Source organism: Carassius auratus, unplaced genomic scaffold (genome assembly GCF_003368295.1).
Source record: "Carassius auratus strain Wakin unplaced genomic scaffold, ASM336829v1 scaf_tig00004858, whole genome shotgun sequence".
NCBI lineage: Eukaryota > Metazoa > Chordata > Actinopteri > Cypriniformes > Cyprinidae > Carassius > Carassius auratus.
The window spans coordinates 449,424-473,267 of NW_020523620.1; the positions used below are offsets into that span (position 1 = coordinate 449,424).

At 38.4% G+C, this 23,844-nt stretch overlaps 1 protein-coding gene across 1 annotated transcript in view; it reads left to right on the forward strand.

Annotated features, from left to right (window-relative positions):
- Positions 1 to 23,844, forward strand: part of LOC113070621 (A disintegrin and metalloproteinase with thrombospondin motifs 16-like) — a 117,536-nt gene that overhangs the window by 90,996 nt on the left and 2,696 nt on the right. Inside the window, exons 19-22 of the mRNA XM_026244023.1 lie at positions 6,198 to 6,402; positions 14,456 to 14,644; positions 18,439 to 18,636; positions 22,417 to 22,564. Of these exons, the coding sequence (XP_026099808.1) occupies positions 6,198 to 6,402; positions 14,456 to 14,644; positions 18,439 to 18,636; positions 22,417 to 22,564 (740 nt within the window). The remainder of the gene's footprint in view (positions 1 to 6,197; positions 6,403 to 14,455; positions 14,645 to 18,438; positions 18,637 to 22,416; positions 22,565 to 23,844) is intronic.

Below are 23,844 nucleotides of genomic sequence, written 5' to 3' on the forward strand. Positions count from 1 at the left end.
ACTGCATAGCAACGCCCTGACAACCACCCTCGCATCACTGCAGGGAACGAACAAGCATTCCTCATTTCTTCAGATGTGCTTGAAAGAGCAGTGTTTTGGTGTTTGTGAGACAGATGACTGCTGTATCGGTGGATTAGTCTAATTAAACCAGTTTCCTTGGAACACAGACGATCTTCCAGTCACAGATCTCGTGTCCTCTTATGTCAGTCTTCCCAGAATAAGCTGACTTGGTTCTGTAAAGTGATTCATCCAAGCATTGAGTCTTCATGGGCTTCCTGCCCTAAGAGAGAGAAAATATCCCTCAGGATACTGTGAAACATCTCTATCCTCTAGAACAGGGATCCTCAAATCTGGACCTCGATATCCACTTTCCTGCCGAGTTTGGCTCTAACCTTAATCAAACACACCTGAGCATGCTAATCAATGTCTTTGGGATCATTAGAAAATACCAGGCAGGTGGCTTTAATCAGGGTTGGACCCAAACTCTGCAGTGCTTTGGCCTACAGGGCAAGATTTGAGGAAGGGGGCTCTAGAAAGTGGGAAAGAATCACACTTGGAAGAGATTCAGAGGACATCATAATCTGGCACAAACAAGAAATTGACAAATACATCCAAACTATTAAAATTGGCTCAAAATCTACAAGCACCTTACCCAAACCACTAAAGATGTTTTCTATAGTCCTCCCTCTGAATCTCCATACTATAATGAGGACATCTTTGAATCTTTCAAAAGTCAAAAACACGACTTCCAGGCCCAGGAAAAAATCTGTGGAGATCTAGATGCCAGGACAGGATCTCTTCCCAACTACACCACAGATTATGGGAATAACTATATTTTTAGACAGAGCTTCCTACAAAACATTGTAAACTTCCCAAGAAATAACTGGGGGACGGATGACCAACCGAATAAAAATGTGAATCTTCTGGTCTGAAGCCTGGGTCTGTACCTCGTCAATGGCAGGGTGAGAGGAGACTCTCTCGGAAGATACACCTACAGTTCATTTCATGGTTGCTCAACAGTTGATTATATGATCACAGATTTAGATCCATCCTCTTTCGGAGCATTCACGGTCAAACCATTAACACTTTTATCAGATCACAGTCAAATTACCGTTTACAAAAAAAAGGACAACAAATATAAACATACATTCACAGCCCAATAAGTTGTACAACATTTGAGAGAATTACAGATGGGCACAAAACAGCACAGAAAAATATGTGACCGCACCTGGCCATCCAAAAGTATGCCTACTTATTTATCTTCACAGTCAAGATGGTGTCAGTCTAGCTGTAGAGAACATAAATTATATATTTGAATACTTCAATTTATCTAACCTCACATCCTTTAAGAAAATCCATAAAACTACACAAGAAAAAGGAAAATTATTTAAATTTAGGCTGTAAATCCATGAGGGTTTCACTACAGTTAAGCACATTAAGGCCACCACTGAAACTGCAATAGTTGCTTGAGTGTATTTTGGAAAGCAGCAGTGTGTAAAATCAAGATTGTGCAACTAAAAACATTTGTGTTCGTACTCATAGAAGGTATTATGTGGTTGCGAGACACTTTGGGGTGTCCAAGAGCACAGCGATGAGTCACTCTGTGTGTAACAGCAGCCAAACATGTGCTGGTGTCTATTCCAGTGTGCTGACGATGGCTTAAGAATAATGTAAACATGACACGTGATGCTCGCGCGTATCCCCTGAACACAACAACGATGAAATGAAGTGCATTCTAGGTGTGAAACGGGCACCAATGGTCAGAATATTATAGACAAAAGAATGATGTTTAGCAGCAGTACAGAGTCAAGTATCATGTTTGCAATAAAAAAAAAAAAAAAACATAATCAGTCCTATATGGGAAGTGTGAATGTCTCATAGTCTGTAAAACTAGCATGATGTGCAAAAAAAAAAAAAAAAAAAAAAAATATATATATATATTAGAGTCAGTTTGTTACTTTATTTTATTAGTGTTCATTTATTATATTAAACTGGATAAATTGTTACACCTATTTATATTTTACGTGGTGTCATGATTTACTTTTGAAAAAAAACTAAACTTTATGTTTGTATGTTTGTTTGGCATTTCATTTATTGTATACCCTATTGTATAAATTCGCTTATTGAAAGAACAACAGCAGCAGCAGCAGTATGGTGTAACATGTATTTGAAACACATGTATTTGGTACTTGCTACCTTATATCTTTACTCTTTCCTTTCATTCTTTTCATGGCTTTAGAAAACATGTCTCGGATGTTTCTCTGCATCGCTTTTTGCATAACTCTGGGTTGTCGACACCAAGCTTCATTGCTATTTCCTTCTAGGAATTAATGCTTTCTCTGAATCTTTAAAGTCTCTCCACGAGCGATCAGCTATTCAACACTCCAGTGTATTCATGTTGATAGTCTCTAGGCCGCAGATATTGTTCTGTCTCGCCTGATCTCTGTTGAATGAGAAATGGACCGAGAGAAACTCAAAGGTGTTTATGTCACGATCAGTGTACTGGAAACACAGAGAGAGAGATCCAATTGCAGGTATGGTGTTTATTTGAGGGCAAATCCAAAGGGGTAAACAGTCCAGGCAGGGTCAAAACCAGAAAATCCAAAACATAACATGAACAAGACACGAACACTAGGCAAGGCAAGGATGACGGACATGAAATAACTGTAACATTAAACAAGGACTCCGTGACAAAGACTCCGGGTATTTATACACAGAAGGATAATGGGGAAACAGGAGACAGGTGGGGGAACAATCAATTACACAACAAGGAGGAAGGTGACCAAATAAGGGAACAGGAAGTGATAAGGTGACAGACACCGTGAGAAAGGGGGACATCTAGTGGAACCCCAGGGAACACAACCCAGACACTGTGACAGTACCCCCCCTCTACGGAGCGGCTCCCAGACGCTCCATGATAAACACAACACAGAGACCAGGAGGGAGGCGGACAGGTGGAGGCTCAGGGGAGGGACGGAGGGCCGGAAAAGCAAAACATGGGGAACAGACACCAGAAGTGTAAACACAAACAGGGAGACCAGGAGGGAGGAGGACCGGAGGAGGTTCAGGGGGATGGAGGGCCAGACTAACTGAGGGGAACAGACAGAAACATAACAGAACCCAAGTACACAAAACTGAAATCCATTAAGGGCATGTTGAGGCGCCCACCAGGGCAGAGCAGAGGACCACCACAGCCGTGTGGTCAGGGCAGAAGCCCCCCAGGACGGAGCAGAAGACCAACACAGCCATGTGGTCAAAGCCAGAGCCCTCCAGGGCGGAGTGGAAGACCACCACAACTGTGTGGTCGCCGCCAGAGTCCCCCGGGGCGGAGCGGATGACCACCACGTCCCCGTGGTCGACGTCGGAGTCCCCCAGGGCGGAGCAGATGACCAACACGCCCCCGTGGTTGAGGCTGGAGTCCCCCAGAACGGAGCAGCAGACTACCCAGTCAACTCTGAACTGTCTATGGAGACCTGAGGCGCCTCGGCTTCGGGCACTGCCTCTGGAACAGTCTCAGGCACCGCCTCAGTCACCAGAACAGGATCGGGCACCGCCTCAGTCACCAGAACAGGATCGGGCACCGCCTCGGCATCAGGCACCACCTCGGCCTCCGGAACAGCATCGGGCACCGCCTCGACCTCCGGAACAGCATCGGTCACTGCATCGGGAACGGCCTCGGGCACCGCCTCGGGGACGGCAGCGGGCCACTCGGGAACGTCCTCCTGGATGGCAGCGGCCCGCTCGGGAACGTCCCCCTGGACGGCAGCGGCCCGCTCGGGAACGTTCTCCAGGCTTTGAGGAACGGTAGAAGACTGTCTCCTCGTCCTCCGCCCTCTACGATGGCGAGTCGGTGGCACCTTGACTGGCGACTCAGAGTTTGAGTTGGCCATCTTGTGCTGTGGCTCTAAGCTGGCGACCATCTTGGGCACCCACTTCATTGCCCTCTTGGCGGAGGGCGGTCAATAGAAGATACCGCTCTGCCATCTTGGCTGGGGAATGGAAAAACGACATACCGCTGGATCTCTTGTTGACGGAGTCCTTCTGTCAAGATCGGTGTACTGGAACCACAGAGAGAGAGATCCAATTGCAGGTATGGTGTTTATTTGAGGGCAAATCCAAAGGGGTAAACAGTCCAGGCAGGGTCAAAACCAGAAGATCCAAAACATAACATGAACAAGACACGAACACTAGGCAAGACAAGGATGACGGACATGAAATAACTGTAACATTAAACAAGGACTCCGTGACAAAGACCGGGTATTTATACAGGGTATGTATCTCAGCCAAATATTGTCCAAGTTAACAAACCATATGCTTATTTATGCTTGTGATGTCTAAATCTCAATTAAAAACAAATATTGACCCTTATTACTGGTTTTGTAATCCAGAGTCACATATTATTAAAGGGTTAGTTCACCCAAAAATGTGCCCATAAATTACTCAAGTCATCCTAGGTGTATATGATTTTGTTCTTTCAGACGAATCCAGTCGGAGTTATATTAAAAACTGTCTTTGATCTTTCAAGCTGTTTAATGCCACTCCACAGGTGTCGCAGTGCATCAGTCCAAAAGAAGTGAAATAAAAAGCGCCCATCCCTAATAAAATGTGTCTCAACAAAGTCCTCCTGTAGCGAATCAATGCGTTTTTGTGAGTAAAATAACCATATTTAAATGTTGTGTAAAAGGTAAGTCTCATGAAAAACAACATTTGTTAACAGGAGCAAAGGAAGCATAGTTTAAGTAAAGAATTCAGCAAAGAAAACCACTCTTGGCTTATATCAAATCCTCTGACCATGACCTCATAAGTCATCCACCGTGTACAACAGTGAGCGAAAGCTAGATTAAAGGGATTATTAGGTTTTGAATATAGATATTTTTCTTACAAAAACGTCCGTCTGAAAGAAGAAAGTCATAGACACCAAGGATGACTTGAGGATGAGTAATTTAAGGGCTTATTTTCATTCTTGGGTGAACTAATCCTATAAGCTCCTGTCATTACTACAACCGCCCAGCCGAGGTATTCCCATAGGTACCTTTTAAAGCAGATCAAATGTTTGATTCCACGTATATAAATATGAGATGTATTTGAAAGAGGATGTCGGTGTGAAACCACTGGTCAGAGCTGTTGCTCATTCCAGTCATGTGTTGAGAAATTAATTGTAGGATGTTTGAATGTGCTGATGGGGGTCTCGGGTTGTTTGGGGACTTTAGGGTGATTGATGATGCCTTTATGAGCTGATATTTTGACTGGTGGGCTTTGCTGAGATTCAACAAACCATCTGCCTTTGATTAAGGTGTCTCAGTGTTAACCCTTCACTAGATGAAGCTTGTGGGAAAGGACACTGTAAGTACATTCATTGGGTACGTTCAGAATCGCACACTCCCATAATATTATATTGTTTCTGGTAATGCTTAGAATACTGTGCAATGCACTCGACTCCACCCTTAATTTCCAATTTGATCAATGAACCACAGCTTTATCATGTCCTTTTGGACCAGTGTTGTTGTTGTTGTTGTTTACTTAAAAAAAAAAAAAAAAAAAACTTTGTCAATTGAAATAAAAGCGAAAGCTTATTCAAAAATGAATAAAAAGTAGTATATAAATAATAAAAAAAATAACAAGGTCTTTAATCATTTTGTAAATATAATTTTGTAATTTTATATAAAATAAAGAGGAATTAAACAAAATAAATGTTAATAATCCAGAAGTACCTTCTGAACTCTTTAACCTTTAATACGAAATATCTCTATACTTAATTTGCTATTTAAAATATAAAAAATAATTAAATGTAAATAAATACTATTGTGTTTAAAAATAATTTTAAAGTTAAAATCAATTATTTTTTATGTAACAATATCAAACATGATCGAACAAAACATCACAGGAAATGTACATAATATGATTCACTGCACATCTTTAAAAACTGTTAAACATATGAACATATAAACATAATAGGAATTATGACCCATGAATGCTGCTAAAATGCGTCATAATGTTTAAAAACAGTAATCTTTCTGCAGTGTACAATATACTGAGCATTATGTAATAAGCAGTACATTAGTATTTGCATAATAAATGCTCTGAGAAAGCTAGGGTTGAACTCTTCACATAAGATAAATATCAGTGATTGTTTTAACAGATATAACTGGCTCCGGATGTGAGGCACTTATGTGTTTGTGTGTTAATGTACACCACAGCTGGCGAGTGCAGGACTGGGCCGCATGCAGCCGCAGCTGTGGATCCGGTGAGCAGATCAGACAGGTGCACTGTGTCCAGAAAGCAGGACCAGATCAGGTGCACATGGTGACTGATGACTGGTGTGCACAGCCACCGCCGTCCCGCAGACAGACCTGCAACACACACACCTGCCCACCGGTCTGGAGCCCTGGACCCTGGTCTCAGGTTAGTGCTCAGTCATACAATTCATGCATCATACAGTCAAACCCCAAAATTATTCAGACACCGGTAAGACTATAGAATGCTGTTCATTTATTTAAGTGAGGATAGCAAAATAAAGCAAACTGTGACATATTATACCCATAGACTGTATAAAAACATGGACGTAGTTTCCGTGACGTCACCTGTAGTCTCTTGAAGTGTGTTTTTGAAGGCTACAGTGTGCAGAGCCGGCCGTTGCCATCTTGGCAGCGCGTCACCACGCGACTCTCCCGGACAATCAAAAATGGGCAAAAAGGCGGGAGCTACTTGCTGAAGCCACGCCCACCTCGTGCGACAGCAGTGTCAGCATCGGCAATCCACCTGTCACTCAAGTGACCACGCCCTTAATTATGCAGAACTTTAAGTCTTAAGATAATTTAAACGGATGAGTTATAAAAAAAAAATTCACCCCCCTCACAGTTGTCATGGAGGGCAAAATTAGCCATTTAGACCAAAATATTTTTTTGCACATGGCTGTAAACATGTTTTTTTCTGCTGTAAAGTTGGGCATTTTAACATGGGGAGTCTATGGGATAGACTCCCTTTTGCAGCCGGTCGATGAATTACAGTTTTAGCTAATTGGCCTCACGAGAGAGAGGGAGGGTTGCCGCTGGATTATACCCACAAATTATTCATACAGTGGACTACCATTAAAATTTGGTTTCAAAAAAGGTTCAGACACTTTGACCTGACCATGCTTTGCTTAAGTGTTTTTTTTTTCTTCAATTGCTAAGGCAACATTTTACACCACATACTAAACAAAATGAAGCATTGCTTAAGCTAAATTGTCTTTTTCTGTTTATGTTTTTAAATTGAACAGCTGAAAGTTATTTAACCAAATTCATTACACACCTTTCCATCAAAGTTATCTGACATTATCAAGATGAATTTCTTCTGAAACACTTTAACTGCATCAAGAACAGTTGAGTTCTTGTCATGATTTATTACCATTTTCTAAACTAAAGCGAATAAACCTTCACAATGTGGGAAATTTGTGAGGTAAATTAGTTTTGACTGTATAAACATATTGTGTATTAAAATTTATATATTTATTTAAATTGCAGCGAAAGACAATCAATTATTATATTATGTTATATTAAGGGCCATTTGACCAAAATACATTTCTGATTTGTGGAAAATACTGGTATATTTTCTTGAAATTGTGTAACTATTTCTCATTTGGGGTCATGAACATGCCTGCAAAGTTTTGACACTCTGAGGTGTTTCGTACAAAATTTTAAAGGCATTTTCACAGACACCCATAAAAGAATTTAATCTTGTGTCTAGGAATAAATAAAGCAATAATTGGTCATAAAATAAATCACGAGAATGCTATGATTAAAAGGCCGGAAGCTATAATCTACATGAATATATATATATTTTTTTTTTAATACAAAAATGACGTAAATATCTATTCATTAATGTTTTTTTTTTTTTTTATGGATTATGAAAACCTTAATACAATGAGCTTTGAAAGAACTTTTACATTTTTACAGCTCTTTTTGTTTAGACCATCTATTAAGTCTTAAAAAAAAAAATAAAAAAATAAAACGCAGATATTGAATTAATCATAGTTATTTTCAAAGCTTTCAATGTCCTGTATTATAAAAAAAAGAAGTAATAAATAGGTTTTTGCTCAAAACTGACCAAAGTAAAATATATATATATATTATATAGGGGTCAGCCGTAACAGGAAAAGGAAGAGAGTCTGAACCAGAGAGAGGTTGAATAAACAATAATTTATTTACAAGTTGGGACTTAGCGTCAGGGGCAAACAAGGCCAAAATAACAAACAAAAATCCTCTTTGTTAACCCTCTACACTTCCTAAATCAAAATTAAAGAAACCAAAAGAAATAAAATACAGATTCAACTTACCTGACTCCCTAAACCCAAAACAATGTGAAAAGTGATATCAAAATAAAATGGCGTCTAAACCCCTACGTCCCTCAACTTAACAAAAACTAAGATCAACAAAATGTTTACAAGATATATATATATATATATATATATATATATATATATATATATATATATATATATATATATATATATACTGTATATACACACACACACACAAGTTAACAGCAAACAATTTACAATCAGAATCCAAAATCGTAGTCAATCAGGCTTAGGTCAGGTTAACCGGGAATATCACAGAATTTAAGCAAAGAAAAAACAATACAACATAATTATCACAGAACACAATCGCAATCTTATTCACCAACACACTATCTCTCTGGTAAGACACTCAAATTTAAACAAACAAAAACAAGGCAAACAGCAAACTATGGAGTCACACGCGATGGCACAATCATGGCCTCTATTGAGTGTTTGGGGCAGTCCTTATATCTGGATCAGGTGAAGAGGAGAACCAATCACAGCCTCCAATTAATTATCTCCAGGAACCGCCCATCTGAAACAAACATGCACAGAGAACACAAGAGGGCAGAATGGAAACAACCAACAAATGACTTTTGCTCATAACACCCCCACCCACAAAATAAAACATCCTGTTTTACAGATTAACACGAGACAGTGAATCAGCAATCACATTTTCAATGCCCTTTTTATGACAGATCACCAAATTGTAACTTTGGCAGATTAGCGACCAGCGCATAAGACGATGATTAGCATTTGACATCCGTTGAAGAAATACAAGAGGGTTATGGTCAGTATAAACTGTAACAGGTTTTGAACTGGAGCCAACATAGACCTCAAAGTGTTGAAGAGCGAGAATTAAGCCAAGGGCTTCTTTTTCTATGGTACTGTAGTTAATCTGATGTTTGTGGAACTTTTTCGAAAAGAAATTTATTGGGTGATTCAAACCAGCTGCATCGGTTTGAAGAAGGACGGCTCCAGCACCGGTACCACTAGCGTCCACTTCCATCAAAAATGTTTTTTCAAAACAGGGGGCAGCGAGCACAGGGGCACTACAAAGCAAAGTTTTCAAGACTTCAAAGGTGGACTGACATTCACAAGACCACTTAAATGAGACTGCTTTACGTAATAGTCCAGTGAGAGGACTGGCAACATCTGAAAAATTCTTACAAAAACATCTGTAGTAGCCAGTCATTCCAAGAAATCGACGGAGCTCTTTCCTAGTTTTAGGAACTGGGAAATCAAGGATGGCTTGTATTTTGGAATTAAGAGGACGCACTTGACCATTCCCAACCTCCTTTCCCAAGTATGTGACAGTAGCACAACCGAATTCACACTTTGATAAATTCAAGGTTAGGTTAGCATTTCTCAAGCGTTTGAAGACATCATCCAAAGTTTTGAGATGGTCTTTCCAAGTATCAGCATAGCACACCACATCATCCAAATAAGCCTCACAATTTGACACATCAGACAACACTATGGACATTAGTCGCTGAAAGGTAGCTCCAGCATTTAGAAGGCCAAAAGCCATAACACGGTACTGCAAAAATACGTCAGGTGTGGCAAAAGCAGAAATCTCACATGCTTGCTTTGTGAGTGGCACCTGCCAATATCCTTTTAGCAGATCTAGTTTAGTCATGAATTTAGCGTTACCTACCCGATCAACACAATCTTCCATACGAGGAAGCGGAAAAGAGTCAGCTTTAGTTAAAGCGTTAACTTTACGGTAGTCAGTACAAAACCTGGAGGTCCCATCTGGCCTAGGGACAAGTAGACATGGCGAACACCAGGGACTGGCACTAGGAACTGCTAAATTGTGTTCTAGCAAGTACTGGGTTTCCTGCTTCATTAGTTCTCTTTTAACTGGGTTTACACGGTAGGCATTCTGTTTAACTGGGGCATGTGAACCAACATCTATATCATGTTCAATTACGTGGGTAGTTGAAGGGAAGTCATTAAACAAAGTCAGGTATTTATTAAGGAGACTGGAAATATCTGCCTGGGCAGACACAGGCAAATTGGACAATTTTTCTGACAGATTCAACAAAGCCTCAGAATTTGGCAAATGAGCTGACAAGAATGATGCACTATTCATTTTCAAATCATCACTTTCAGGTGAATAATCCGACAATGACACAGTAACTGGTGCAACAGTAGCAACGGGCTTACTAACTTCAGAATCAGAACGTGACAAATATGCTTTAAGCATATTAATGTGCTAGACTCGTGACTTCCTTCTTCGATCAGGGGTATCAACTACATAGTCAGTGTCTCCTAGCTTCTCCTTGATGCTGTAAGGACCAGTGAACTTAGCTTGGAGTGCTGAACCTTGCACTGGAAGTAAGATAAGAACTTTATCGCCAGTCTGAAATGATCACGATACAGCCTTTTGGTCATAGTGAGATTTCATTTGGCTTTGCACAGAACTGAGCGATTGTTTTGCCAACTTCCACACCGTATGCAAGCGTTCGCGGAACGCACTGACATAATCCAATACATTGGTAGTTGAAGACGAATGGCTAGATGAAAGAATTTGCTCTCGCAAAATTTTCAATGGACCACGAACAGTGTGTCCAAAAATTAACTCAGAGGGACTAAATCCAAGTGATGCTTGAGTGGTATTACGTACTGAAAATAACAAGAGCGGGATGTGTTCATCCCATTCTTTTTCATGTTCCACGCAAAAGGTTCAGAGTATCGACTTTAAGGTTTGATGAAAACGTTCAATAGCACCTTGTGACTGAGGGTGGTATGCACTGGACACCTGATGTTTGATGTTTAACTGTTTCATTACCTTTGCAAACACTTTGGACATAAAATTGGTACCTTGGTCAGACTGAATGTATTTTGGCATTCCAAAAGTAGTGCAGAACTTTACAATTGCCTTGATAATTGCATTAGCTTTGAGGGAACATAGCGGTATTGCCTCAGGAAACCTAGTTGACACACACATTAACGTTACTAGATAAGAATTTCCAGACTTGGTTTTGGGCAACGGTCCTATACAATCAATCAGAATTTGCTCAAACGGTTCACCTAATACAGGTATAGGTTTCAGCTGGAGGAACCACCTGATTTGGTTTGCCCGCTATTTGGCACGCATGACAGGATTTACAAAATTTGACTACATCTGACTTCATGGAAGGCCAAAAGAAATGCTTCATCAAATGATCATAAGTTTTACGAATGCCAAAATGGCCAGAAAGCTCATGATCATGTGCAACACTCAGTACCTGCTCTCTGTAAGGTTTCGGGACAACAACTTGGAAAACAGTACTCCAATCATAGTTGGCGTGGCGTGGAGACCACTTACGCATCAACACATCATCCTCAAAGTAGTATGCAACAGGATGCTCTGACAAATCAGTCAGCTCAACAGCGGCTTCAACACAATGAGTCAAAGTTTTATCAGCACGTTGTGCCTCAATTAACATGGGTTTACCATTGGGTAAATCAAAACCTGGGAGTGCACACACCTCTACCTGATCAGTACTAACCTCCTTTGCGTTGACAGCATTGTCAGCACACATGAATGAATCAGACAGATCCACAGTATCCCTAAATTTGCGAGCTTGAGCTCGGGTCACAATGCATGCGCCAAACACATCAGGAAACTCTTCCTGCAGAACATCACCCTCGTGCACAATAGGAGTATCTATTACCTCAGGCAGACAAAAAACTTTATCACCTGCCAGATCATTACCAAGAATGAGTGACACCCCTTTAACAGGTAATTGTGCTTGGACTGCCAGTTTAACCTTCCCTGAAATGATCCCAGAGCGTAGAAACACTTGGTGTAAAGGAACTTTAACTACTGTGAGATCAATACCCTGTACCAGCACATTAGAACCACAGCTTGACTGTTCAGAGAATGGCAACATTTTGTAGGATAAACGATTGGGCAGCACCAGTGTCACGGAGGATACGAATATGCTTCAACTCAGACTCCGTTTCACCCAATGATACTACACCATCACAGATGAAGGGTTCAAAAGTAGACTCAACCACTGAATTCAAAGACACATTTTGTTCAGATGCGAAAACCTTTCTTTCGATCAACGCAACACTTTTCGAAGGGTTTGCTTTTCTACTGACCTTGCGTTTCAAGGTGGGACAATTAGCGATGAGGTGCCCAACCTTATGACAATAAAAGCACTCACGGTTCTCATTACTGTCTGCACTCAAAATGTTCTTTGATGCCACTGTGGCATCCTTAGAAGTACGAACTCGATCAGGGAAATTACGCTTTGTGGGTGAAAACACTATTTTACAGTACAAGTACAAATTTGTCAGAAAAAACGGCAGCCTCAGAAAGAGATGAGACTTTCTGCTCATTTATGTAGACCACAATTTTCTCTGGTAAACAACTCTTAAACTCCTCCAACAGCAATAACTCTTTAAGCTGTTCAAACGTATCTACCTTGTTCGCAGCGCACCATTTATCAAATAAATTAGCTTTGTCTCTCGCAAATTCAACAAACGTTTGGCTAGGGATTTTCACAAGACTGCGGAACTTTTGCCGGTATGCTTCAGGAACTAGCTCATAACCACGCAAAACGGAATTTTTCATTACATCATAATCCAAGCTCTGCTCAAGTGTTAACGCTGAGCAGACTTCTTGGGCTTTACCAATGAGTTTACACTGCAACAACAGTGGCCAAACATTACGTGGCCATTTTAATGTGGCAGCGATTCGCTCAAACACAGTGAAATAAGTGTCAACCTCACTTTTCTCGAAACAGTGGTACTAGACTTTGATATTGTTGCCTGCTCAACTCCAACTGCAACTCTTTTAGTTTGATTGCCAACCGAGGATCTCTCGGAAAAGGGAGATCGACAGGATCCATGCTGGCCATCTCCTCGGGTTTGGGATGCTCCGCCCCCTTACCCACGGAAATTGGCAACTGATCTGCAACACCCGCTTCACTCACCTCTGGAAAAACTCAATTTTCCACCAAATGCTTATAGATCACATCCCTAATCTCACGCTTCACTGCACCACGAGGAACTTTAATTTGATATAAATCAGCAACTGAAAACAGATCATCTTTGCGACAAATATCCAATTGTTCAGCAGTAGGCTGAATTGCAAACTTTTCTAATTCAAATTTAGAGGACATACTGAATTCCCTCCCCCTTAAAGTGAAAACCACTAGCCAAACAAAAAACAAAGCAAATTTTATGAATTTGTTTTATCACAAACACGCGACCGCAAAACTCCAATTGGTTTGTGGGGAAAAACTCTTTTAAGACGAGCCCCAAATTTCTGTTATTAACCCCTAGGGGTCAGCCGTAACAGGAAAAGGAAGAGAGTCTGAACCAGAGAGAGGTTGAATAAACAATAATTTATTTACAAGTTGGGACTTAGCGTCAGGGGCAAACAAGGCCAAAATAACAAACAAAAATCCTCTTTGTTAACCCTCTACACTTCCTAAATCAAAATTAAAGAAACCAAAAGAAATAAAATACAGATTCAACTTACCTGACTCCCTAAACCCAAAACAATGTGAAAAGTGATATCAAAATAAAATGGCGTCTAACCCCCTACATCCCTCAACTTAACAAAAACTAAGATCAACAAAATGTTTACAAGATATATATATATATATATATATATATATATATATATATATATATATATATATATATATATATATATATATACACAAGTTAACAGCAAACAATTTACAATCAGAATCCAAAATCGTAGTCAATCAGGCTTAGGTCAAGTTAACCGGGAATATCACAGAATTTAAGAATATTACTTAATACATTGATAAATTGTAAATTTCTAGACAATGCACTTTGTACTTCATTTATATTCAGTTTGACTTCAAGGTGCAGTTTTCCCCTCATTTAAAAAGTTTTTTTTATTTTTTTCAGAATTTTAGATTAAACACTCCAGTTAATTATCAGACAAATTTTACTAGAGAAGACTGTGTTGCATAAGTGTCAACATGTTTGCAAAATAAGCTAATTATGGCTCGTTGTGAATAGTGCATCTGTAACAGAAGACTTCTTGTTTTGCATGATGCTGCATCCACAGACCAGCAGAATGTAAACAAACAGGGACTAAAAGCACAAATAATTCCCCAGTTAAAACTTCACTGAAAATTATTGTCTGAATGTTTCCCCCAGTGTTCTCGTAAATGTGGGAAGGGGCTGATGAAGAGAGCAGTGGTGTGTGTGAGCAGTGACTCTTACTCCCGTGTGCTGCCGGATGCCTCCTGTGCCGCTCTGCCCAAACCCAGCAGTCAAGAGACCTGCGTGATCAAACGCTGCCTCAAACAGCGCAAGGCCCAGTGGTTCGTCTCAACCTGGCAACCGGTAAAACCCTTGCACTGCATTGTGTACACTGTGGTGATGTGGTGTGAAAGCAAATATTTGGAGTAGGAACCCAACGCTGCCCTGAAATGATTGTCCTTGCAATTTAAAGAGCACCTATTATGGCATTTAAAATGTTCCAAATATTGTTTTACAACAACAGTTTTGCATGCATGCAATGACAAAAAACACTTTAGTTTTCTTATAATATGCATTTATTTTTACCTGTTTTGACAGCGATTCTCAAATGATTCGTTTAGTGATTCACTTTTCAAAACCCCGCCTTCACATGACGTTAGCGAGTATAGCCCAGAGTTTATATTGTAAAAGCACAATGAGTCTTTGTTTGCATTAACTCGATGCATAAACATAAAGTTTTTACCAAAAAAAAAAATGCAGTAACGTTACGTAACTACGAGGTATGACTCTATTCTTAAAGAAAACTACGAAAACAACGACAAACTATTCACATATCTCAATACAATTGTCATTGAAGACCTAAGCTAAACGGTGCTTACACAACAAACCAAACAATTATTAAGCATGCTACATAAAACATAAAAGCAACAATTATTAATAACACTTACAGGTTGTGATACGGAGGAGGGACCTGATGCAAATACACTTGGAACTGAACCTTCCTTCAATATCAGCCGGCTCGCAAATCCAAGTTTGATTGCATATAAGTTGGTAAAACAGTCGTCTTCAAAATGGCGTGAACAAAGCACAAGGCTCGGACTATACTTCTATGGTACAGTTGTATATATGAATTGTAGCCACTTAGTCTTCAAATGCTCATCCTTGGGCAGATGAAAAAAGTTTGCTTTTGAGTCGCACTTCAGAACAGAACAGCCATGATGTTTTCTAGTTTTCGCTGGCGTCTTGGAGCGCAATAAGTGGGCGTATCGTATTCAAATAACTTGACAAGTTGACGTCATCTAGTCAGAGAAAGAGCTTCGGTCTTCTAACGATTCATAAAAATGACTCAGAATCGACTCTTACTTTTGAAAGACAATAACTTTATATACGGTGCACTGTCATATCGTCCCCTTGGAATTATAAGGTTCTATCTGACATTTTTGTCAAAATTGAGTTATTCACATATTCTTATTCTGTGACCATTTATTTACATTATGTGATGTTTTATTTTAAGTTGTGCACATTTTGGGATTTTTTTATTGAAAAAACAAAAAGGTTCTATCTACAGAAGTCCATGGAACACAAAAACTTTAAAACTCAATATCTCAAAACTACTCAGAACGCAGATAGAACCTTATAATCCCAAGGGGACGATATTTCAAACTTTGCAGGATGTTTTTGTTCACTTAGATCTATGTTACACACTACATGAAAGGTAAATTTCAAAATTCCATGATAGGTGCTCCTAAAGGATAACTTCATAATTTATCACAGGCCTCTTATATTTCACATTTACACTGTAAAAATGCAACTGCATGTTTTCCATTTTATGAAACATTTTGAGTCTCAAATACTAAAAAAAATCAATTTTATTGAAACTATAGAGGGTTTTCACGACGCGTCTTCAATTCGGAAGTCGGATATTTTGGAGGCACTGAACGTAAACAAATGCCACTGAACGGACTCGCAAATTTGGCTGATTATTGCTGCAAAAAAATGGTCGAGTTTTGGTCTGTACTAATCGGTCGCATCGGTTAAAAACATTTCAGGTTCTGTCAAAAGTTAAAGAGAAGAGAGCAAAAAAAGTGATTAAAGAGGGCGTTTGTGGTTGAGAGAGGTACAGTCACAGCATCAGCTCATCAACCACATGCACATGTGTAATTTTTACAAAAAGCTCATCCCCCGCTTCCAGTGATTCGATGGGCAGCTGAATGCATTCAGGACACTCTGGCTCTTGAGCACCCTGCTGCTCAGGGGATTGACCTTGGCCACCAGCTGGTCCTGCTGCTGCTTAATGTGCTCCAGCAGGCTTAAAATGTGGACCTGAGCAGCTGTTGAAAACATAGTATTATAGAATAATTGTGTTATAGGGAACATGCTTAAAGTCGCTGCCGATAACTAGGCTTTGTTGTTGCAAAGTGCTGGACGAGCAGAGAATTATTATTTTTTAAACCAGCGCAGCGCGGAAAAAAGCTGTAACGTTACATACCAGCCTCCTACAGTTCTGCAGCTCAAGACGCAGTAGTCCTGCTACACATTTCCATGTTGTAAAATTTTAATAAAACAACATATCTATCGCAAATGTAACATGACTGCTATGTTAAAACTGTCATTTTCTGCCACCAGATTGGCTCCGCCCTGGAAAAAACATCATCACTGTTTGCAAACACTGAAATTAGTCTATAGAGCAATCTGCAATAACATTTTGTCTCCTTTATTAACGAAAATAAAAATAGTTTGTTTGGTAAAGTTTTTATCTTTTGTAATACATTTTAGTCTGCTTATTTTGTAAATGAAATTGCATGTTGATATAGTCTTAGTTATCATTGATTGACCTTATTGTCGTCTTGTCTTAGTCATGGGAAAAAAAGCTCGTCAACTAACATTTTCTTCATAGTTTTCATTAATGAAATGAACAATACCCAGCATGCACTGCAGCATTAATAAATTATGCAGTTACTGTTATAGGATTATTGTTTTGCTGTTTGCTGGATTCAGTTAAATTTTTTGTTGTTATTGTTTTGTCATTATTGTTAGTTGATAAGAGCTCATCTTTGTTGATTGCCACCTTTCTTGAGGTTTTTGTGTCTATTTTTGAGGCTAGAGAATGTTCAACCACTTATATCTATTTTCTGGATATCTTAGTCTTTAAGGTTTGTCGTTCGTAAACAAACATAATTTTGGTAGTGTGGTGACTTTTTCCACATTCTTTTATCTTCCAGGAAGCAGAAAAAAAAATAATAATAATTACCTCTACGACAGTAATTTGTTTGTTTGTTTGTTTGTTTCTAATAGCAAAATAAGCAATTAGTATAGCATGAACAAACAAATTTACACTGGCTAACCAAAGTATCTTTACTGAGAAGAGGTTAAAAACTATTATTGAGAGAACTCAAAAAGTCTTACTGCATCAAGGTTTTTTTTTTTTTTTTTTTACATTTTCTCAACTAATGTGAATTTTTTAAGTGTACAGCTACAGCACGTGTTACATTTTTAAACAATTGGTACACCTTGTTCCTTTACAACATGGCACAAAGTCTCTTTCCAGAACCTTCGCCCTCTCTGTTCCTCTCCGGTAAAACGAGCTGCAAACCTTCACCTGGACTTCTGAAACCATCACAACATTCAGGAAACAGCTTTAGACTACTTTTCCATCACTGCATAACCACTTCACAACCCCAAACCAACACTAAACAAGTGCACTTGCAAAAAATAACTGGTCTTTTAGGGACCAATTGTCTCTATTAGCTATGACTTTTTCCTTAATAAACTCCTAATTTCTGCTTATAATATTCAGTAAGGTAGCTGTTAAGTTTAGATATGGGGTTTAAGGATTAAAGGATCTGAAATATGTTCATGTGGAATAAGGCATTTATATGTGCTTTATAAGTACCAATATGTTAGAAATATGCATGCTAATAAACAACTAGTTAATAGTGAGAATTGGTCCCTAAACTAAACTTTGTTTGAAAGCATCTGCTGAATGCATAAATGTGTAAATGCTATTTGGCAGATGCTTAACTGCCACTGCATTCATTATATATATAAATTCATGCATTTTCAGAAAATTGAGCCCATGATCTTAAGCACATTTTCTGATGCACAGACGTGTGTTTGAGCTGACCGAGGGCTGTGATGTTCTCTCTGTCTCTCTTCAGTGTTCAGTGTCCTGTGGTAAGGGCCTTCAGCTGCGTGTTGTGAAGTGCGCAGAGAAGGATGTCGCAGGAAAATACAGAGAATTGTCAGCCAGAAAGTGTCAGCATGTGCCCAAACCCTCCATGGATCTCCAGAGAACCTGTGTCCTGTCAGACTGTCCTCAGAGCAGAGTGGACTGGTACTCCTCCCCGTGGTCTCAGGCAGGTCTTCCCTCGGCCATGAGCTCTGCAGAAAGCAAAGGCACTTGATGTTGTGTTGAGGGGGATGGGGGCGTTAATGTTGTACATTTTAAAGTTACATTATTCCATCTAATGCACTTTGAGAGTTCAAAATTAAGAGCTCTGACCCATGATATTAACTTGAGTCAGAGAAAAGTAAGTGAATTAACTTGCCTAAACTGTCTCAGTCTTCATTACATTCAACATAACAACAATGACAGTAATAGCCAGTACCACCGCTCCCTATACGTAGAGTACACTGTCTGCGTAGGGACAGTGAAAAAAAAAACATGCTCCATTTTCCCATCCGTGCTCGTGACTGCTCGCACCTCATGTTTGCAGCTCAATGTTCATAATTGATGGACATCTATGCCCAGGTAAAGGACATCAGCAACCCGGCGCAGAGAAAAGACAACTAAAGAAAGTAAAAAAAAAAAGGTTTAAAGTTGGCTTGACGTTCGATGTTTGAGAGTCTCAAATTTAGGGACCGTATCTAAAGTTACATGCGATATGGTATACACTTTTTTATCGTAAGTAGCATTTGAGGAGAATGACTTACGGTCATAAAATCAACTATAATTGTTAATCTAGGTGACAGCTATAATGCACAATTGAATTGAATGTTTTATATTTATTAAAACTGTAAATCATATGTAAATTATGCTACCTTTTCACATGGGCTCAAAAGCAAATATGAAGCTCAATATCATTTGATGAGAAATACTTGCAGTCATAAAACAATTGTAATGTGTTCATTTAGATGTCAGCTAAAATGCACACCTTATACATTTTTTCTATATATTCAAATAAATTATAAATCATTTAGGTAAAAACAAGGCCCGTTTATCAGTTTCAGGCACATTTTTGTCGAAGTTTTTTTTTTTTTTTTTTTCAGGTTCTCTTACAAAAATGGGTTGCACTTTATTTTACAGTACGTGTACTAACATGTACTTACAGTGTATTTATATAAGAAAGTTCTGTTAACACAAGGTAACTACATGGGGTAGGGTTAGGTTTAGGGGTAGGTTCAGGGTTAGTACCTAGTTATTACATGGTTATTGTAATTACTATTATAAGTACATAGTATGTACATGAGGAACAAGACTGTAAATAAAGTGCTACCCAAAAATGACCCATGGTTTTAACTATAACACCCCAAATCATCGTTCTTGTAGCCATGGTAACTGCAAATTAACCATCGTTTTGTTACTTCAAATAATAATTTACAAATAAGGGACCCACTTAGGGACCCACTTTATATTAAGTGGCCTTAACTACTATGTACTTACATTTTAATTAATAATTTAGTACAATGTACTTATTGTGTACATACATGTTTTTACATTGTACTTATATTAAAAAACTACATGTAATTACACCTGTATTTAATTTCTGTAATTACATTTATAATTACACTGTTGACCCATACTTTACACCTTAACCCACCCTTAAACTTACCCATACCTCCAACCCTCTCCCTAACCTTACCCTATCCCACCTCAATAGCAGCAAAAGTGTTTGACAATACAATATGAACACAGTAAGTACATTGTACTTATTTTTTTTATGTAAGTACATAGTAGTTAAGGCCACCTAATATAAAGTGGGACCCAAATAAGTATTAATATACTGTATTTTTTTGTTTTGTTGTTGTTGTTGCTATAAAAACAGACCTAAGCCATCAATAGTCTTTAAAATTACTTAAAATGCATTATATTAAAATACGAGGCAATAATGATTGGTTAAAAATAACAAAAATAAATAAAATGCATAATGTAGGCAAATAGGGAGCCAAATGTCATGTGATTGCTGCTGTTACTCTTACAGGACAATCAAATCCTTGTTTAGGCTACTGACCAAACATTTCATTCAAATATTTACTTAATCTTTCAGGTTTGGCCACCTTTTTGCTATAGATGACACAGCCTTTATAATTTCTTAAAAAAAAAAAAAAACTTCACATATCACAACCCTTACAAAAATAAACCATGGTTTTATCATAGTAAAACTGCTTAATTTCATTTTGCATGATTTCTGAATGTTTGAGACTATAAAATAAATTAGAGTCATAATAATTTTATAGCCAAAGGTAAATGTCATAAGCTACAATTGTAATTTGTAAATAATAAAATGTATTAATTTACTTTTTTATTTGATTAAAGTTCTATTTTCACCCCCAAGTAGGTGTTTTTTTTTTCCATCATCATATTTGAGGAAGGGGGCACAACAATACAGTCCTGCTTAGGGCACCCATTTGGCCATCAGTGGCCCTGGTTATAGCCAAATATTACAAAACAATTGCACTGTAAAATAAATGAAATTAATATTTCACAAAGCAAAAAAATCTGAGTGAAATGAACTCATCTGGGAGTATGTGTGAGACAACACTCAAGAGTGTGAAAGTGTTAAAATAGGAGTGTTAAATTAATTGAATTAATTGAAGCAGATTTAAAGTTAATTAGATAATTAAGTGATTAATTGAGTGATGATTGGCCATTATTGACAAGACCTGATGTTAACATGCAGAATCAACAAAGATTAAAATCACTATTTTTAGGTCACCATTATAGTGGTCAGTGTTTGGTTTAGTTGGGCTCTTGACCCCTAAAATGTTAAAGTCAGATTTTAATTGCCTGTTATAACTATGTTATAAAACTGATGGACAAGCAAAGAGTATTGTTTTTCCTGAATTACTGAGTTAAAGTTACATTGTTGATTATTGCAGCGCTGTGATTCTTCAACAATGTATTTCCAGCATTTTAGATACAATCTGAGGAATTTCTTAAAAGTTGTTTGTTCAAAAATCTTTCAAAAGAGTCTTTATTTAGACATGCAAACATCAAGAATCAACCTGTGAAACTTTTAGTAGAGTTGATCTGTTTTTTCTGAATATACTGTTTGTAACCGGTGTTGAGATTCCTACACTAATTTGTGATGTATGTGTGTGTGCCTAAAACAAGCTTTTTTTTTTATTATCAGAACAACTTTCAAGAAATACTTTTAATTAGCGGGAACTGTACAATCACAGGGTTGTTATACTCAATGAGGTCAATCAAATCCATTTAGACTTTAGATGGGTTTGGTGATTCTGGTCATATGCCCATATTTTGACTTTTTCTTGTCTATTTGTTACAATTCAGTTGTAACAGCCAAACCAAATCTGACTTTTAAAATCTAAGGCTCAAGAGCACAATTAAACCAAACACTGACCACTATAATGGTGACATAAAAATTGTGATTTTCATCTTTGTTGATTCTGCATGTTAACATCAGGTCTCATCAATAATGGTCAATCATCACTCAATTAATCACTTAATTACCTCATTAACTTTAAATCTGCTTCAGTGTTAATTTAACACTCCTATTTTAACACTTTCACACTCTTGAGTGTGGTCTCACATGTACTCCCAGCACTTAATTTCACTTGCTTTACACTTCTGTAGAAAAATTACAATACTTCTTTCCTGATTTCTACACTTGAAAGAGATATTTTGAATTTGGATTGGCTTTAAACTGCTAGCTGTCAGGAATTCATAATGCCCTTTCATGCTTTTACTTTGATGGAAATGGCAGTAGAGCTTTTATTTTGACAGAAAACTCCAAATTCAGTGAAAACATCCTTACAAAAATGCAAAACCACTCTTTTTGCCCGGAAGACCTATCGTTTCATGTCGTAATGTGACCATGATAATACGGAGAGAGTTTTGCTATGGCGATATTGATGATATGGTTACATCCCTAATGTTTTGTGTTGGTCTGCAGTGCACGGTGTCGTGTGGAGGAGGTGTTCAGGTGCGCTCCGTGCAGTGTCTCCTTCACGGACGTCCCTCCTCCGGCTGTGTCCCGCACAAGAAGCCTGTGATGTCCCAGGCCTGCAACACTGCATTCTGCCCTCAGCCACAGAAGAAAGGTCTGTCGTGAGCTGGGACATGATATGATGACATAATACTGGTTATGTAATCAGAGAAAAATAATTTTGATCCATACAATATTTTGGCTATTGCTACAAATATACTCCAGAGACTTAAGACTGCTTTGGTGCTCCAGGGTCACACACACACACACACACACACACACAAACAATTGCTAAAACTATAATGAAAATGAATTAAAGTTAAATATAAAAATTATTTATTTTTATTTATTATTTATTGTGATTTACAAATCAGTTGAAATGAAATGGTCAAAATGCACAAAGCCCTTGTTGGTAACACTTTAATTTAGAGACCAATTCTCCTGGGTTCTAACTATTTGCTCGTTAGCATGCGTATTACTTGGATATTGGCTGTTTATTTGTCTTTATAAAGCACATATTAAAGGGTTAGTTCACCCAATAATCAAAATTATGTCATTAATAACTCATAACCCTCATGTCGTTCCAAACATGTAAGACCTCCTTTTATCTTCAGAACACAGTTTAAGATATTTTAGATTTAGTCCGAGAGCTCTCAGTCCCTCCATTGAAGCTGTGTGTACGGGATACTGTCCATTAGAGCTGTAATCGGGCCTTAAAAGTTAGGCCCGACAGGACCCGAGCCAGACAGGTTTCGGCCCGAGCCCGACAAGTTTTTTTTTTTTTTATTGACAGCTTTTTTAAAGCCCGAACCCGTTTACAGCCCGACATTATTCAAATGTGCGCACGCACACAACTCTTTTGCCTTCTGCCAACAATGAGCAATTTATTCATGTTTTAACATAATTTACTCATAACTAACATAGACTAGACCACTTGGAAGTTGGAATAAAGAAATAAAATAAGTCCTGTGTCACATCGTAACATCTCAGCATTCTAGACATAGGCTCATTTAACCTATAAATAGACCAACGCACCAATAAAAACTAGTCATTTAAAAAAAATTCGGGCAAAGATCTTCAGCTCTACTGTCCATGTCCAGAAAGGTAAGAAAAACATCATCAAAGTAGTCCATGTGACATCAGAGGGTCCGTTAGAATATTTTGAATATTAGAATATTTTGAAGCATCGAAAATACATTTTGGTCCACAAATAGCAAAAACTACGACTTTATTCAGTATTGTCTTCTCTTCCGTGTCTGTTGTGAGAGAGTTCAAAACAAAGCAGTTTGTGATATCCGGTTCAGGAACGAATCATTCGATGTAACCCGAATCTTTTTGAACCAGTTCACCAAATCGAACTGAATCATTTTAAATGTTTCGCGTCTCCAATACGCA